General features: G+C 32.6%; 1 protein-coding gene across 2 annotated transcripts; it reads left to right on the forward strand.

The window, feature by feature from the left end:
• Positions 1-6,062: 6,062 nt before the first annotated feature.
• LOC143234695 (mitochondrial protein C2orf69 homolog) lies at positions 6,063-17,427 on the forward strand. Of its 2 annotated transcripts, XM_076472251.1 has the most exons (4): positions 6,063-6,215; positions 7,690-7,802; positions 11,813-12,069; positions 13,253-17,427. In XM_076472251.1, the coding sequence occupies exons 3-4, from the start codon at positions 11,857-11,859 to the stop codon at positions 14,036-14,038; spliced, it is 999 nt and encodes a 332-aa protein (XP_076328366.1). In that variant the 5' UTR covers positions 6,063-6,215; positions 7,690-7,802; positions 11,813-11,856; the 3' UTR covers positions 14,039-17,427. The 2 variants fall into 2 exon arrangements, with proteins under 2 accessions (XP_076328366.1, XP_076328367.1); XM_076472252.1 differs by lacking the exon at positions 7,690-7,802.
• The last annotated feature ends 682 nt before the right edge of the window (positions 17,428-18,109 follow it).

The raw sequence follows: 18,109 nt of genomic DNA on the forward strand, positions 1-18,109 counted from the left end.
TTTAACATAGAATAAGTTTGATTTGTTGTTGTTTTTACACGAATCTGAGAGAGAAACAAAACGCGAAATTCAAACGGTTTATATAAGTGTAGCTTTACGAAGACTAAAGACCTTTTTTAATTTATTAATAAACAAGTACAAGTTGACATTGATTTTATACACGCACGCGCATGCATTATTTCTATTTCTGTACACAAAATATAAGTTTCAACTTAACATGTCAAGAGTTTACATAAAACACGTTTAGCAGCGAACTCCGCAGATTCCTCAAAAAGCTTCACATTAAAGATTTATTAAATAATTTTCCCCTTATCGTTCGTTGTCAGAACTGGCATAGCCTAGTGATAAGGGTTAACTCTAATTACGTCTAACGTGCCTTATTTGAGCGCTTGATCTGCAATACGCAAGTCAAAGAATCGAAAGCTATTGTGGAATATTTTAAGTCGTTTGTGCTTTATAATGTAACCGCCAATCCCATTACTTTATTAATAAAACAGCCCTAGAGTGGTGTTAATTAACTGCTTTCTTCTAGCCTATGACTTTGGCAATCTCCGCTAACTAACTATCCATGATTTTAGAGTAGGTTTGTACGAAACGTCCGTGATCACAAGTTTACCAACGGATTCCCTTTTCTACTTCATCTGAACTTCGCCACAAATTTATTGTTCGTGACGTGACTCCATTTATTTATTTAATGCTGATTTCTTCATTAACAGTTCCCTAAGCAACTACAACACAACTCATTTCTAAATCAAGTTTTCTCTACGTTTGTACTTCCCTTTTTTTATGGAGGCCCAACATGGCCAAGCGGTTAAATCACTCGACTGGTATTCTGAGGGTCGCAGGTTCGAATCCTCGTTACACCAACATGCCCACCCTTTCAGCTGTGGGGGCGTTATAAAGTTACAGTCAATCCCACTATTCGTTGGTAAAAGAGTGGCCCAAGAGTTGGCGGTGGGTGATGATGACTAGCTGCCTTCCCTCTAGTCTTACACTGCAAAATTAAGGACGGCTAGCGCAGATAGTCCTTGTGTAGTTTTGCGCGAAATTCACACCAAATTCTTTTTGTGGTAGCGGCAAGTATGAATCCGACCAGATGACGTGGTTTGCAGCATTCAGAAATTCTAGTTCTAATAGAGAACAGCTTTTTTTTTTATTTGCCAAAGAGTAAATCCTTAAGATCGTAGATTTATCCCGTGAGCTCTCTCAACTATAATATGGGTGTCCACCACTAATGTTTCAAGGTTAGAGGATCATCTCCACTTCAGTGTCTTATTATGACATGAAGTTTGTTTGTTTGAATTTTCGCGCAAAGCTACACGAGGGTTATATGTGTTAGCCGTCCCTAATTTAGCAGTATAAGACTGGTGGCAAGGCAGCTAATCATCACCACCAACTCTTGGGCTACTCTTTTACCAACGAATAGTGGGATTGACCGTCACATTATAATGCTCATAACGGCTGAAAGGGGCGAGCATGTTTGCGACGGGGATTCGAACCCGCGACCTCGAGATTACGAGTCGAGCACCTTCACCACCTGGTAGGTGGGTTTGCAGTATCTCTGTACGACATTGGGTGTTAAAAAGGTTCTTCAACAGCATCATAAAAACAAAATTAAAACGGTTCTCTTTATTTTTGTCTGTGACGTTAACCAACATGCTTCATCAATACAGTTTATTCAATCAGTCCACTTAACGTAACGGTTAACCTTTATTCATCATGTCTGAACCAGGTGTTCTGATCGATTGAGTTCAACTGTACGGTCAACCAGAACATCAGAAGTAGTAGGACAACCTATCTTGTTCGGTGCAAGTTCGCACAATGTTTTACAAAACAACTCTCGCCTAACCGTGAACCAAAAACCTACAATAGATTAAGTAAACCAGATTGGACCACGTTTTTCAAAGTGTAAAAGCATACAAGACCATGTTCTAAATTAACCAGAGGTAGTTGTATCTTAAGGCGGCTGGTATGGATATTAAAATAAAGTAGAGAACAACGTTTCGACCTTTTTAAGCCATCTTCAGGTTAACCCATACCAGTCGTCTTGAGATACATTTTTACTTCAAGTAGGGTTTTCGTCATCACAAAGAGATAAGTTGCTTATACAAATCTTTCGATTAAAAACTAGCGAGATGTAAATACTCACGATATTACGTGTTTTAATTATACATAAGAAACTGTCTGTTTTTAAAGAGTTTCAGTTGAAGTGGCACTTGTACACAACTTCTACTGCAGAGTAGTGAGTACTGGGACGGTTCGTTAACTTCTACTGCAGAGTAGTGAGTACTGGGACGGTTCGTTAACTTCTACTGCAGAGTAGTGAGTACTGGGACGGTTCGTTATTTCCTTCCTATTTTGAGACGCTGGGCGCACTGAAAATATTCAATTCTATCACTCATATCGAAAATAAATAGGTAGAACGATTAAACCATTACATATTTGGGGCTCGAAGATTATTCAATCTGCCTTCGCCCCCCTGCTTAACGTAGATTTCTACTTAAGTGGAAGAGGGAGGGTGTTATTTCTGTAACTACGATTCAACATTGTTTCGGTAACAAGATATTATTGTGACGTTATTGTAGTATCCATGGAAACGAACGAGGGAGACAGGAAGATAAGTTCTTATATGGACCAGAGAAGAAGAGTCCATATCAAAAAACGAACCTGGCAGAGACCTACAAATCCAGTGACTTAAATTTTGATGTGGGTAGGGAAACAGGATTACTGTAAGTAATTGACTTTCACTAACCGGGACCGAATTAAAGTCCAACCAGTGCCCTCATAAAATAAATCTCAAAAATATTTGATGGTGGAGAACCTAAATAAAATTCAAAAACATGCCTATACATACATGGTTTCAAAAATGTTCAGTGGTAGAAAACCCGAAGTATACTAAAAACACAGTTATACATACAAGGTTGTAAATATTTTGTTAAAATATTCAAGGGGTATTCTTACTTTAATAAAAGTAGTCTAAGATATATTTTGTGGAGTATTTTTTTCAAATTATTTGAACAGTTCACGGACCTACGGGGTTCGATTCTCTCCAGTGGGCAGAAAGCAAATAATCTGTGTATTGCTTTTCACTAAAACAAACTATATATAGTCTCTTGTCATAAATCGTATGTAAAAAGTTATCTCATTGATTAATAAATTATTAATCTGTTATTATTTATACTAAAAGGTAGAGTTGTCTGAAACCATACTTCTTGTTTTTTCCAACGATCAAATACTTTTTAAAAAAGTACCTGATTTTTAGTTACCTGTTAAAGATCCGAAATCATTCACTTTTACTGTCAAAAAGTCGTTAATCCGTAGTAGCTGACCCACACAATAACTAAGAACTATTCCTACGGTATTCCAACTAAAAAAACCTGGTTTCAATACCCGTGGTGGACAGAGCACATATAGTCTATTGTGTAGCTTTGTGCTTGACCACAAACAAACTCTAGCCATTGATCATTTCATATTTATTATATAACCTTGTACCAACCATAAACAAATTTCTAGAAATCTCTCCACTCATCCTCTTCTCACATTGAAATCTATAAGCGATACTTAAGACTTTTCTACTGGTGAAAATAATCCAAAATAAAATTCTAGGATCAAACGTTGCAATGATAACACCACAAAAATGGAATATGTTTTTACACTGTAAATTATATTTTTACCACGATTTTTATTTTACACTCGAAATATGTACGTCAGAAGCCTGGGTGCAAGTCTCAAAGCTAAAAATAGGTTTCGATACCTCTGGTTGACACAATATATATAACACTGTTGGATACATCAAAACTTATCAACAATCTGTCTGTCTATGGTAATACTTTCATCGCATCTTGTTGTTCTTCCGCTATGTTTCTTCACTTACAATTCTGAAATCAGGGGTTTTATTCCTTACTATGAACAAAGCACAAATCGTATTGCACAAAACAATCAATGTCTTGTTTTTGCCAGTGCATTACTTAAACTTTCCTCGTCATCTGATCACTTGTAAAGTGAAGACTAATCAAAAACAAAAATAATATTTACCAAAAACCAATAAACTTGTTGGTGACTATTTAGACTGGCATAATACAAAGTCTTTAATATGTTTGATTCTTTATTCAAGCAAGCTTTATCTAACATATCCGATATATCAGCTGATTTTTTTTTTTGTGGTTACCCATGATGATCTTCGTGTTACATGTAGAATGTATCTACTTATATTTTTGTTGTTTTTCAGCTGCAAGCAAATCTTGTGAGGGAGTTTGAATATATCCTTCACTTTCCTGGTACTGTGATGTGCCTATAATCCCCAAACATCCTGCATCAACGAAGGAATCCATCCTTTCACTTTTCTGGTATTGTGTTGTGTCCATAGCACCCAAAACACATTATTTTCCGATATGATATTCTGTAAGTCTAATAAACAGAATATTTGTGTTATTTCTGTGATGAGATTGGAGTCTCGAAGGAACAAAATATCATCCTGTTGTCGTTTTTTTTTTTTTCAAGTAACTGGATCAATGCCACTGTTTCACACACAAAATATCTTCTGACAATTCGTAAAAGCTCTTTCATTACCAACGATATATTTCAAAACACTCACCTCATTTCTTGTTCAGTATTATCAAAAAGGATTTTTTCCTTATCCTTTGAAAAATAGAATGTACATTGTATAATTTAAAATGGAATCCCTAAAATATTTAGAATTTGTTTGTTTGTAATTTAGCACAAAATTGTACAATGAGCTATCAGTGCTCTGCTCCTCTCCGGGTATCGAAACCCACATTTTGGTGGTGTGAGACTGTAGACATGCTGCTGTGCTAATGGAGGACAAAGAATTTTTATTTGTTGCTAAAAGGAGGATTAATATCAAGTCGGTTTCTTTCTTCCCCACTGACCCCTTGTCAGTTTTTGTCCTCTTTACACAATTCTGTTACAAAAAATGCCCAATATATTTAATTTTCATAATGGTGCGAATAAATATATGCTTTTCTTTGTTTCGATAATTTTTAAACAATCAGACTTGAGAAGTTGTAAATTTAATTTTGAAATTTACGTATTAGCCACAAGAGGGTCAACTGTTTATGGAAAGATAAAATAAACACAGATATTAGAATTTTAATTTTATGCTGCTAGCTCTATATGAATGGATCACTTTTACTGACTGCTACTTCTGCTAAATTTCTAGGTCTAACCTATGATTAAAAATTGACGTGGTTACCACATATTAAAAATATACTGATACGAATGTGGAAAAGAGCAAACTATGCAAGAAGTCTTTCAGGTAAAATCCAAGGAACATCACCAGATAACATACTTAAAATCTACAAAACGTACATTAGACCAACAATAGAATATGCATCACCTGCCTGGATTAACATAGCACCCACACATTTACAGAAACTTCAACGTATACAAAATTAAGTGCTAACTTCGGCATATAAAGTACCACGTAGCACCTCAACCACATTCATGCACAAATATGCAAACATAGACACAATACCTGAAAGACTCTTGCATAATACGCTAAAATATTTTAATAAGAATTGGCATAAGAATGACTTAATGTGTGATCTCGACAGATATCACGTACATGATGTAAATAGTCCTAAATACCCCTCCCCTTTTAACATGTATTTAAGAAATGTAACACAAGCTGGCCACTATGCACTAGACACTTAATCCCTGTTTCCTTTTTTTATTATTTTTTTTTCTTTTAATCATTATTTTATTTTATTTTATATATATATATATTTTATTTATTGAATTATTATTGAATAATAATTATTATTATTACTTTTTTTTGTTACTACAAGTAGTAGTAGCATTCTCTCTATGAAGAAAAAGGAGAAAAATACAAAAAAAAAAATATATATATGAAAATACAAAAAATAAAAAACAAAAAGAAAAACTACAAGAGAAATAATAAAGGGAAAAAAAAAAAAAAAAAACTTTTTGCTCGTCCATACATGGACTGAGCCCTGAAATGGGCCTGAGTACGATGTTATACTTTTACTCTGGCCCAAAGCTATAAAAAAAAAACAAAAAAAAAAAAAAAAACACGCTATAATCGTTCGGGAGGGAGGAAGTGGTCAAATGTACCTGACACTCCAGGGTATTTAACATCAATACCCAAATACCGACACAGTGAAACTTGGAACTTTTATACTGCTGTTAATATTATTATTAGATACTAAAGTAGGAATGACTCTTAAATTTCATTGGTAAATATTATATTTAGACCCTTCTATTTACTTTGAAAACTAACACATTTTCTGAAAATCTGTTCTTTATCATTCTATGGATAAATATTTCGTTCTTTTAACTATGTTTAGTGTCTTATCGTCATTGTTTACCCAAAGAATAAGATAGCTAATTTTACTTTATTGAATTATTTAATCAGATATAAACATAAAATAACATTAATTCTTGCGTTCCATTAGCGTGAGTTAACGCTGATTTAATTAACAAACTTACACCGATTATTTGGTATTACTAAAGTAATGACATTGTAACCCTTTTGATATCGGAGGAATTCTCTCGGGATAGTTTTAACGAAGGTCACACTAACCATTAAAACGTTTTTGTCAGTTAATATACAGAGGACAAATATTTGAGGATTGGAAAATTGCTAATGGGACTCTTACATATAAATTATAACTAACAGGCCAGTTACTCTTATTTCTGTAGTGGCAAACATTCTATTTCTAAATTCTAGAAACTTAAAAAAGAAGCTTTGCAAAACCAATTAATGAAATATATACGTGAAAGTCAACATGGATTAATTGAATGGAAATAATATATAAACTGTCAACATTTTTGTTATCTGAATGATTGAAAGAGTTGGACATAGCACACATAGATTTAGAAAAACCTTTTGATAAATTGGTAAATAGAAGATTAGTTGAGAAAATTGTATGATGTGGTTGGATAGAGAAAATAAAAGGTTGTTGTTAATATAGTATTTAAGCTGAGCCTAGTTAAATAATGGTTAGTGTTAGTGCTTGGATCTTTGCATTTTTCATATAAACATTAATGGTGTTGGTAGGGGGATAGTTAGTAAACTTGCTGATAATATTAAAGAGATTAACTAATTTTATTGAGAATGTTCAGAATTATTCTGGCTTAAATTAGCAAGTTGGGAATTATTTTACAAGTGCCTTTTAATTAATGCAAGTTCATGAGTAATATATAGATGGGTGGATAAATCAATTGAATTATCAAAGCAGTACTCTGTTGCTAGTATTATAAAGTTAATTATAGGGTCAGAATACAGATAGGAGCAAAATTGTATGTCTAGTAAATCTTTTTTCTACTTGCACTGTAACTGTGCTGCTACTGACATATTTAATGACACATTAAACATGATTACCTCTGAAGGGAATCTGTTGATCATTGGTGGAGGTGTGAAGCCTTGACTCGTGAACAGTTGCCGATTTTAGTGTAACAAATGTTTGTCTCAAGCTTAAATATGACATTCAAATTACTCTTTCCTGAAATTCTTTCAGCTCTTCTTGATGTTATATATTAATTTTATTAAATTCTTAAGAGCTTTAAGGATAGGTGTAATTATTACTACTGTAATACTTGAAGTATAGTAACTAAAATAGATGACATTAGTAAGAATAGAGGATTTTTATGTAATAGTAGTAAGTGGTTAAATGTAGATGATTTTTATAATGAATTTACTTGACACAGGGTTACAAGCTATTTCATATGGATAGACTTAAAGAGGAGTGAGGAATAAGTGGTTATATATGTAAACTGTGAGTTACAACCTGTTGAAGTTAAGGATATCAAGATAATAAATGGTAAAGAGATTGAATTCATGTGGTTTTCTATTAGTGAATATAAAGGGAATATGAACCACCAGATAATACTGATGACATTAATGAGAAACTTTACAGTGAGATTAAAGTTTCACATGAAGTCAGAATTATGTGTGATTTTAATTTTGGACAAATTGATTGGAAATGCTAGAGTCAAATCATGAGGAAGAAAAGTTTTTCAGAAACTGTTTAAGATGATTTTCTTTACCAGTTGATCAGTGAATCTACTAGAGACAATGCTAATTTAGATTTATTGTTAACTTTAAATGTATATGGAAATGATCAAGAGGACGTGTGAATCATTGGCCTTTCTGAGCTGTTAGTTGAGCATCCAAGAGAGATCAGGAACAGTAGTCTGCCCTTCAAAATCAGAAACTTGCCAGCCATCCGAGTATCAGCGTAGTTGAATACATCCATGCTGCAGAGTTTACCTTCATGACTAGAGGTCAGGAAGGAGGCTGTCTGATGGCATCATTTCATTTCTGATTGTTAGTAATTTATTAAACCTTCATATGAACTTCTAGATTCCAAAACATTTAACAATCGTAAAACCTTCACTCTATGCACCATTGTCTCTCCATTAAAAACATGTCAAGACTTTAATCTATCAACAACCAATAGAATCATCTTGATGGCTCTTCTCTAAGCTCTTTCCAGAAACTCGATATCATTTTTGGGTACAACTGATCATTGCTCTATTAGGTTTGATGCTTTACTGAATATGAAGTTAAGGAATAATGGTTATAGATTTAAAAAGGTAAATTTCTGAAGGGATGTCACACAAACTAGTTGTTGTGAATTGGGCAGCTGAGTTATTTACAGACACTGAGCAAATGTGTAAAAGTCCTAAATATTCGGGGTAAACATATTTATGGAAAGAAAGGAGTAGCTGTAAGTAAAAAACTAGGTTGGTTCTCAAAGTTTAAATTGACTGGTATGATAGCAGACTTAATACATTATAGAATACCAAGTTTAAATTGACTGGTATGATAGCAGACTTAATACATTATAGAATACCAAGTTTAAATTGACTCGTATGATAGCAGACTTAATACATTATAGAATATCAAGTTTAAATTGACTTGTATGATAGCAGACTTAATACATTATAGAATATCAAGTTTAAATTGACTGGTATGATAGGAGACTTAATACATTATAGAATATCAAGTTTAAATTGACTGGTGTGATAGCAGGCTTAATACATTATAGAATATCAAGTTTAAATTGACTGGTGTGATAGCAGGCTTAATACATTATAGAATATCAAGTTTAAATTGACTGGTATGATAGCAGACTTAATACATTATAGAATATCAAGTTTAAATTGACTGGTATGATAGGAGACTTAAAACATTATAGAATATCAAGTTTAAATTGACTGGTGTGATAGCAGGCTTAATACATTATAGAATATCAAGTTTAAATTGACTGGTATGATAGGAAACTTAATACATTATAGAATACCAAGTTTAAATTGACTGGTATGATAGGAGACTTAAAACATTATAGAATACCAAGTTTAAATTGACTGGTGTGATAGCAGGCTTAATACATTATAGAATATCAAGTTTAAATTGACTGGTATGATAGGAAACTTAATACATTATAGAATATCAAGTTTAAATTGACTGGTATGATAGGAAACTTAATACATTATAGAATACCAAGTTTAAATTGACTGGTATGATAGGAGACTTAATACATTATAGAATATCAAGTTTAAATTGACTGGTATGATAGCAGACTTAATACATTATAGAATACCAAGAATGTTAGTGAAACAAGAAATTAGGACATCTAAAAGGTTGCCTGAAAATGTAAAATTTAACAGTATGGATTTCTTTAAAGGTAATCAAATGTTATAATGGAGGTAGGACCCTTGTGTGATGATAAAGGAAGGCTCGTGTTTGATAATTATATGATGGCTGAGTTATTAAATTTTGGTTTTTTTCTTTGCTTTATACAAGTGAATATTTAAGCAGTATTCCACATCTTGAACATTGATTTACATCAATGACACAGATGAAGAAATGGCCAACAAATTACTTACATTTACTGATGATATTAAGGATTGCTGGTGGGTCCTGCTAATTTATAAAAGGATTTAGATCATTTAGTGAGGTGGAGAAATAAGTGACAGATTGGTTTTACTTGTGATGAATGCAAGATATTACATGTGGATTATTACAATTTGGATTATAAGTACAATTTGGATTGGAATAACCTTAACAGTGTTATGAAAGAAAAGGATCTTGGTGTAATGTTTGATCAACCAGTGTGCTGTTGCTAATGGTAGAACAAATAGGATTTTAGGTGGTAACTACAGAAATATTGAATACAAGTCTAATGAGGTTATAATTTCAATGTACAAGTCATTGGTTAGGCTACACTGGGAGTATTGTGCTCAGTCTTGGGGTCCTAACCTTGGAAAAGACAGTGAAGTGTTAGAAAGGGTTCAGAGAAGGGTTACTAGAATGGTGTTTGTGATGGAAGGGTTGCTATATAAGGAGAGGCTTAAATCTCTCAGATTGTTTGAAGAAAAGAGATTTAGGGTGGATTTGATTGATATATTTAAGATTGAAGAGTTAGGGGATCTGATTTATATATTTAAGATTGAAGAGTTAGGGGATCTGATTTATATATTTAAGATTGAAGAGTTAGGGGATCTGATTTATATATTTAAGATTGAAGAGTTAGGGGATCTGATTGATATATTTAAGATTGAAGAGTTAGGGGATCTGATTGATATATTTAATATTAAAGAGTTAAGGGATCTGATTGACATATTTAAGATTGAAGAGTTAGGGGATCTGATTGATATATTTAAGATTGAAGAGTTAGGGGATCTGATTGATATATTTAAGATTGAAGAGTTAGGGGATCTGATTGATATATTTAAGATTGAAGAGTTAGGGGATCTGATTGATATATTTAAGATTGAAGAATTAGGGGATCTGATTGATATATTTAAGATTGAAGAGTTAGGGGATCTGATTGATATATTTAAGATTGAAGAGTTAGGGGATCTGATTTATATATTTAAGATTGAAGAGTTAGGGGATCTGATTGATATATTTAATATTAAAGAGTTAAGGGATCTGATTGACATATTTAAGATTGAAGAGTTAGGGGATCTGATTGATATATTTAAGATTGAAGAGTTAGGGGATCTGATTGATATATTTAAGATTGAAGAGTTAGGGGATCTGATTGATATATTTAAGATTGAAGAGTTAGGGGATCTGATTGATATATTTAAGATTGAAGAGTTAGGGGATCTGATTGACATATTTAAGATTGAAGAGTTAGGGGATCTGATTGATATATTTAAGATTGAAGAGTTAGGGGATCTGATTGTTTGAGATTGTAAAGGAAATTGGTCATGTTGGTACATCATATATTTTTAATATTTAATGGTAAGAATATTAGGGCAAGAAGACATAAATATAAATTTTAGCAGAGTAGGAGTCATCTTCAGATGAGACATTTTTCTAACAGGATTGTTGGTCTTTTGAATGGGTTGGTTTCATGTGTTGTAGAGACAGCAAGGAAAAGCTTGATAACTATATGAATGATAAGGGCTGGATTTCAGGTGTTTCGTGTTTTAATTAGGTTAAAGTGTGACATTCAAAGGTGTTTCCCCAAAATCTTTGTTTACTCCCTCTATATTTTATGTATATTTCTTTTTTGAGGAATGAGTATTTGTACTGTTTGCCAATACGTGTAATACATCTGTATGTTGTGTATATGTCTGTTGTATGAAAACGTTTTAGGGTGCTGCTAATTGAAAGTGTAAATCCAGAAATATCCAAGGATTAAACACTTTTTATTTTGAATGTACTGTTTTTTGTTACTTTTTGATTTTTTGCCTAATGGATCAAATTTATTCCATATTTCATCTTATGTGTCCTGTAATTATATTTGTAAACAAATCATCCCTAATTAATTAGAATATAATCATTTCTTTGTTGTTTTTTTTGTATTTCCAGGTTTTAGGATAATAAAGGTTGGAAGAGAAGCAGTGAAGAACCTCATGAAACTAAACCTACTTTTGATGGTGTTTTTAAGAAGCATTCTTTCTTTATTAGCCAGCACAATGTCAGCTGGATCATATGAGACTTGGCGTGAAGTACGTTTACATAACGTAGAAGGTATGCCAGGTAGATTTAACGACATTTTGTTTTATCGACCCAAAGATACGAACAACGTGCAGGGAAGAGCTGTTTACTTTGGTGGTGATGTTCAGGTTAGTACGTGGATTAGCAGACTAACAGTAAGTTTCTTTGTTGGAGTTTTGTCATTCAGACTTTAATCAATAGATTTTTAGGACCATTTTTCACATCATTACATTAAAAGTTTTAATCAGACAAAAGTACACATCACCATTACAAAATACTCTTAGAATGTGCTTCCAGCAATGAAAGATCTATTAATAACAACGGTTGTTTTATCTGAGGAGGTAAATGTGTTTTATTTTTAAGAAACTTAAATTTAGACTGTTTATATCAGTGTTTAAATTGATTATTTGTTTGGACAAATTGAAGTTCAAACTTTAAACAAGTAAGAACAATGTCACAAATACAATACTATGGTTAGACGTAACATGTAACAAAAGTAAATTGAATACATGACAACGTCTCACTGAACAATGTCTCACCTACGTGATTACTGACTTTCATTTTAAAACAAACTAACTTTTGATGTTGTATTCCTATTCATAAATATAGAGTTTTTCAAACATTACAAGTTACTTTGATAAGCTGCATACTTTGTGATAAACTATAAGACTTGAATGTGTTAATTAAATGAAGTTAAACACCAACATTTCTCTATTTTTATCAATATTCAAGAAGTGTTTCTGAACAATGTTTCAATTGTGGACAGTTGCTTAAGTTTTTCTTTACATGAATTGTCATATTTTTTGTTTTGTGTTCAGACAAAATTTTTTTTCACATAAGTATGTATTTTGTATTTTAGAATCAATTTTTGAAAGCTTTTTAGTCTTTGTTTTCAAATGAAAAATATGTTTGACAATTATTTTATTGAAATAGAAACATTTATTTTTAATGAGATGCCAATTTTATGTAACAGTGTGAAATTTCTCATCTTTAAAAATACGAGCTATAATTACATACATAATTAGGTTTTCACTTGGAAACAAACAAACTTTCAATATGTCTTCTGGAAAATAATAAAATATAAATAAAAAGGTAGACAATATAAAAATGTTTGTGTGAGACGTTGTCTGGTGAGATAGATATTTTCTGTGTACCAAGTAAATTAACCTGTTAGTTTTTGTGTTTGCTATTTTCCAAATTTAAACTGATAATTTCTATATTAATTTAAAGGGAAGGAAAAGATACTTCCAAACAGAAACTGTAAAGTTCAGTAACAATAGATATATTGATTCTTTTCCATTCGTTTTGTAGGATTATTTAGAGAACATGAAAGTTTACCAATACAGCAGAGGATATATGCAGTGGAGTTTGGAGAATACAGCAGCTTTGTTACAAGATAAGTTCCCCCAGTGGGAAGTGTACATTGTAAAGCCTTCCCATATGCATCTGAAGACATTCAGTTGTTACAAAAACTTTGTAATGGTCAACAGTATTGGAAGCCCACAACATTCTTTCAGTACAGAAGGACTCCAACACCTGAAGCTTCTCTTAACCAATGCTATTCTAGCTGCTTACCATTATCAAGGGTGTTCTGTTAAAAGTGGTGTTTATCCTTTTGTGTTAAACATTAAGTCTGGTTATGATGGTGATGCTACCTCGGTTCCTCCATTGGAGAATCCAATAATTCTTATTGGTTTCAGCAAAGGAGCAGTTGTGCTGAATCAACTATTATATGGTTTTTATGCACTCGATAGAACCTTAAATAGTGACCTTATAAGTTTTGTAAAACAGATTAAAGCCACGTATTGGCTAGATGGTGGACATTCAGGGGAATCAAACACTTGGATCACTGATAAGAAAATTCTCTCAAGTTTTGTGAAATTAGAAATTGAAATTTATATTCATGTAAGTCCATATCAGGTAGCATGCACTTTAAGACCTTGGATTGGCAAAGAAGAAAAGATCTTTCATGAAACATTGAGCCAGTTAGGTGGTAAAATAAGCAGAACGATGCACTTTGAAACAGAAGAACAGTCCTTAACAAATCATTTTCTAGTTCTTGAGCAGTTTACAACATTGAATTGTAGCAAAGCATAAGAACCAAGCCAAACAGGTATCTTAGTTTTATTATATTGTTAAAAGTGTAAGAAATGCTATTATCCAAAGAACAAAATAAGAGTACTGGAAGTTGTTCGATGAACAAGTCTTTAATATTTCTTTAGTGGTCATTGGTTATCAGTCAGGTTTAAACAGACTTTCACTTAAACTAATTAAGTGCAGTACTCTGGTACAAGAAAGTTTCTATCATAATATGAAATGGATAGAAAATATAATCTGAATATAGTCTTATTCACCAGAAATTAACAACATAAATACACGCTGTTAAACCTTCAAGAAATGTCGTGATAACAATTAATTGTAGGTTGAATCAAACAAGAACTAATACAGTTAGTGGTAACTACAACATAAACTAGTCTCCAAGTGTCTACTGTTTATGCAACAGTTTCAAATATTAAGTTAATATTAAAATTATTTCCTCTTCTCAAAAATATGTCTGGGTGACTTCAAGTCAAGGTACGGGTAGGCCAACAAATGTTTATATTATCTATCAGACTCCGACAGTGTCGTTTTTTGATGTCATCTAGTGCTAAGTATATTGTTGACATTTATATGACAGTAAGGTTAACTAGCTGTTACTAGACTCCAACAATATCATTTTGTCATTTTCCTGGTACCAAGTATTCTGTTGACATTCATATTACAGTAAGGTTAACCTGCTGTTACTAGACTCTAACAATATCATTTTGTGATTTTCCTGGTGCCAAGTATTCTGTTGATGTTCGTATTACAGTAAGGTTAACTTGCTGTTACTAGACTCCAACAATATTATTTTGTGATTTTCCTGGTACCAAGTATATTGTTGGCATTCATATTACAGTAAGGTTAAAAAGCTGTTACTAGATTCCAACAATATTATTTTGTGATTTTCCTGGTACCAAGTATATTGTTGGCATTCCTATTACAGTAAGGTTAACTTGCTGTTACTAGACTCCAACAATATCATTTTGTGATTTTCCTGGTACCAAGTATTATGTTGGCATTCGTATTACAGTACAGTAAGGTTAACTTGCTGTTTTCAGACTCCAATAATACCATTTTGTGATTTTCATGGTACCAAGTATTTTGTTGACAATCATATTGCAGTAAGGTTAACTTGCTGTTACTAGAGTCCAACAATATCATTTTGTGATTTTCCTGGTACCAAGTATTCTGTTGACATTCTTATTACAGTAAGGTTAACTTGCTGTTTCTAGACTCCAACAATATCATTTTGTGATTTTCCTGGTACCAAGTATTCTGTTGACATTCTTATTACAGTAAGGTTAACTTGCTGTTACTAGACTCCAACAATATCATTTTGTGATTTTCCTGGTACCAAGTATACTGTTGGCATTCATATTACAGTAAGGTTATCTTGCTGTTACTTGACTCCAACAATATCATTTTGTGATTTTCCTGGTACCAAGTATTCTGTTGACATTCTTATTACAGTAAGGTTAACTTGCTGTTACTAGACTCCAACAATATCATTTTGTGATTTTCCTGGTACCAAGTATTCTGTTGACATTCTTATTACAGTAAGGTTAACTTTCTGTTACTAGACTCCAACAATATCATTTTGTGATTTTCCTGGTACCAAGTATACTGTTGGCATTCATATTACAGTAAGGTTATCTTGCTGTTACTAGACTCCAACAATATCATTTTGTGATTTTCCTGGTGCCAAGTATTCTGTTGATGTTCGTATTACAGTCAGGTTAACTTGCTGTTACTAGACTCGAACAATATTATTTTGTGATTTTCCTGGTACCAAGTATATTGTTGGCATTCATATTACAGTAAGGTTAAAAAGCTGTTATTAGATTCCAACAATATTATTTTGTGATTTTCCTGGTACCAAGTATATTGTTGGCATTCCTATTACAGTAAGGTTAACTTGCTGTCACTAGACTCCAACAATATCATTTTGTGATTTTCCTGGTACCAAGTATTCTGTTGACATTCATATGTCAGTAAGGTTAAGTTGCTGTTACTAGACTCCAACAATATCATTTTGTGATTTTCCTGGTACCAAGTATTCTGTTGGCATTCATATTACAGTAAGGTTAACTTGCTGTTACTAGATTCCAACAATATTATTTTGTGATTTTCCTGGTACAAAGTATACTGTTGGCATTCATATTACAGTAAGGTTAACTTGCTGTTACTGGACTCCAACAATATCATTTTGTGATTTTCCTGGTACCAAGTATTCTGTTGGCATTCGTATTACAGTACAGTAAGGTTAACTTGCTGTTTTCAGACTCCAATAATACCATTTTGTGATTTTCCTGGTACCAAGTATTCTGTTGACATTCTTATTACAGTAAGGTTATCTTGCTGTTACTAGACTCCAACAATATTATTTTGTGATTTTCCTTGTACCAAGTATACTGTTGGCATTCATATTACAGGAATTTTAACTTGCTGTTACAAGACTCCATCAACAATAAGACGTCTGTTTTATATAGACTTTCACCTGGAAGTAAAAGTATCCAATTACAGAAACGAATAATATGTATGTGGTTTAAGCAACAAAGACAGACATGTTATCTGCATGTTAAAGTGTGAAATAAAAGGTTAACTGTAGGTCAAGTTTTTAGCTGTCAAAGTGTATCATGGTGGTTAAAAAAAAGAAAGTCTGCTATACAGAAGGGGAGCATAATGTTGTAACGTATTTTATCATTGGCGATGATTTTGAATTGATTGATTAAAATAATGTGAAAGCCAGTTAATTTATCTGTAACATATTTATTTTTTCAGTAACGTTTTATACAGGCTGCGTTCACTGATAGGCATAACTTTACAAACAACGTGATGCATTTCTAACTGAAAAATTGGATTTCGCTTGCATAAAGTTTTTTGCTAATCAATCGATAATAAACTAAGTAATTAATTGAATCACTGACGAACAGACTCGGTAACTCTCACTGTGTATTTGCTGACAGGTTTAACCTACATTGAACTGATTTATTAAGTCCAAGTCAATCTGGCATTTTTGTGCTATACCATATTTCACAAAAATTTGAAATTCCACTCACAGAGGCGTTAAGTTTCACGCAATTTGTAGATTAAATAGAATTATCACACTGTTTGTTTTGAATTTCGCGCAAAGCTACTTGAGGTCTATCTGCGCTAGCCGTGCCTAATTTAGCAGTGTAAGACCAGATTGAAGGCAGCTAGTCATCACCATCCACCGTCAACTCTTGGGCTACTCTTTTAGCAACGAATAGTGGGAGTGATTGTCACATTATAACGCCCCTACGGCTGGGAGGGCGAGCATGTTTGGGGCAACGGAGATTCGAACCCGCGACCTTCGGATTACGAGTCGGACACCTTAACACGCTTGACCATGCTGGGCCTTTATCACATTGTGTAAAAGCCATTCTAGTGAGAAAAAACAACAGCATTAATACATTAAGATTTAGCCCTTCACTGGATTACCTTGAACAGTTCTAATATAGAAATAAAACACTAAACTTCGTCTTGTAAACAAAATATTCAATTTTTCAGTTCAGTTACAGAAATTCATCCATCAAATATTTGATACAGACTAACTAATTCAAAATTACCAGTCACAGAAACACAGATACGTTGCAGTTTGTTAGCCCTACTTGTATCGCTAAACACTTTAAGTGCGTGATTAACGATAGAACTAACTGTTGGGCAAATAAATTGTAGTTTTACTAGATGACTTTTGATAAAAGCTAAGGTGGTTTGTAAGTTTGAAATCGAAGTTTTATAGAAAATTAAAAAATGAGAAACATTTGAAAAATCTTTGATTTCGCTAATAATTCTATCATCAATGTAAATCTTAAGGATAATCAAAATTGATTAGGATAGAAATGTTATAAGGTCTTAAGATATAAGTTTAGGATAGGTGATTAATACTTTTACATTTAACACTGGAGACTTGAATAAACTGTTGACTCATAAAACAAATGAAAGGTTAATGTACTAAGAACCAGTTTTACTTTCTCGTTTTTAGATGTAATAAAAAATTATATTCATGTAAATAGGTTAATAATTTTAGTGTTACATAAGATAAGCTACTTTTTAATAGTCTGA

The sequence above is a fragment of the Tachypleus tridentatus genome, chromosome 12 (genome assembly GCF_004210375.1).
Source record: "Tachypleus tridentatus isolate NWPU-2018 chromosome 12, ASM421037v1, whole genome shotgun sequence".
Taxonomy (NCBI): Eukaryota; Metazoa; Arthropoda; class Merostomata; order Xiphosura; family Limulidae; genus Tachypleus; species Tachypleus tridentatus.

Excerpts from the sequence above, each read along its gene's own strand:
- LOC143234695 (XM_076472251.1), top strand. The coding sequence starts at position 11,857 with ATGAAACTAAACCTACTTTTGATGGTGTTTTTAAGAAGCATTCTTTCT. Across the intron at positions 12,070-13,252 it reads ACTTTGGTGGTGATGTTCAG|GATTATTTAGAGAACATGAA; the intron begins GTTAGTACGTGG and ends TTCGTTTTGTAG.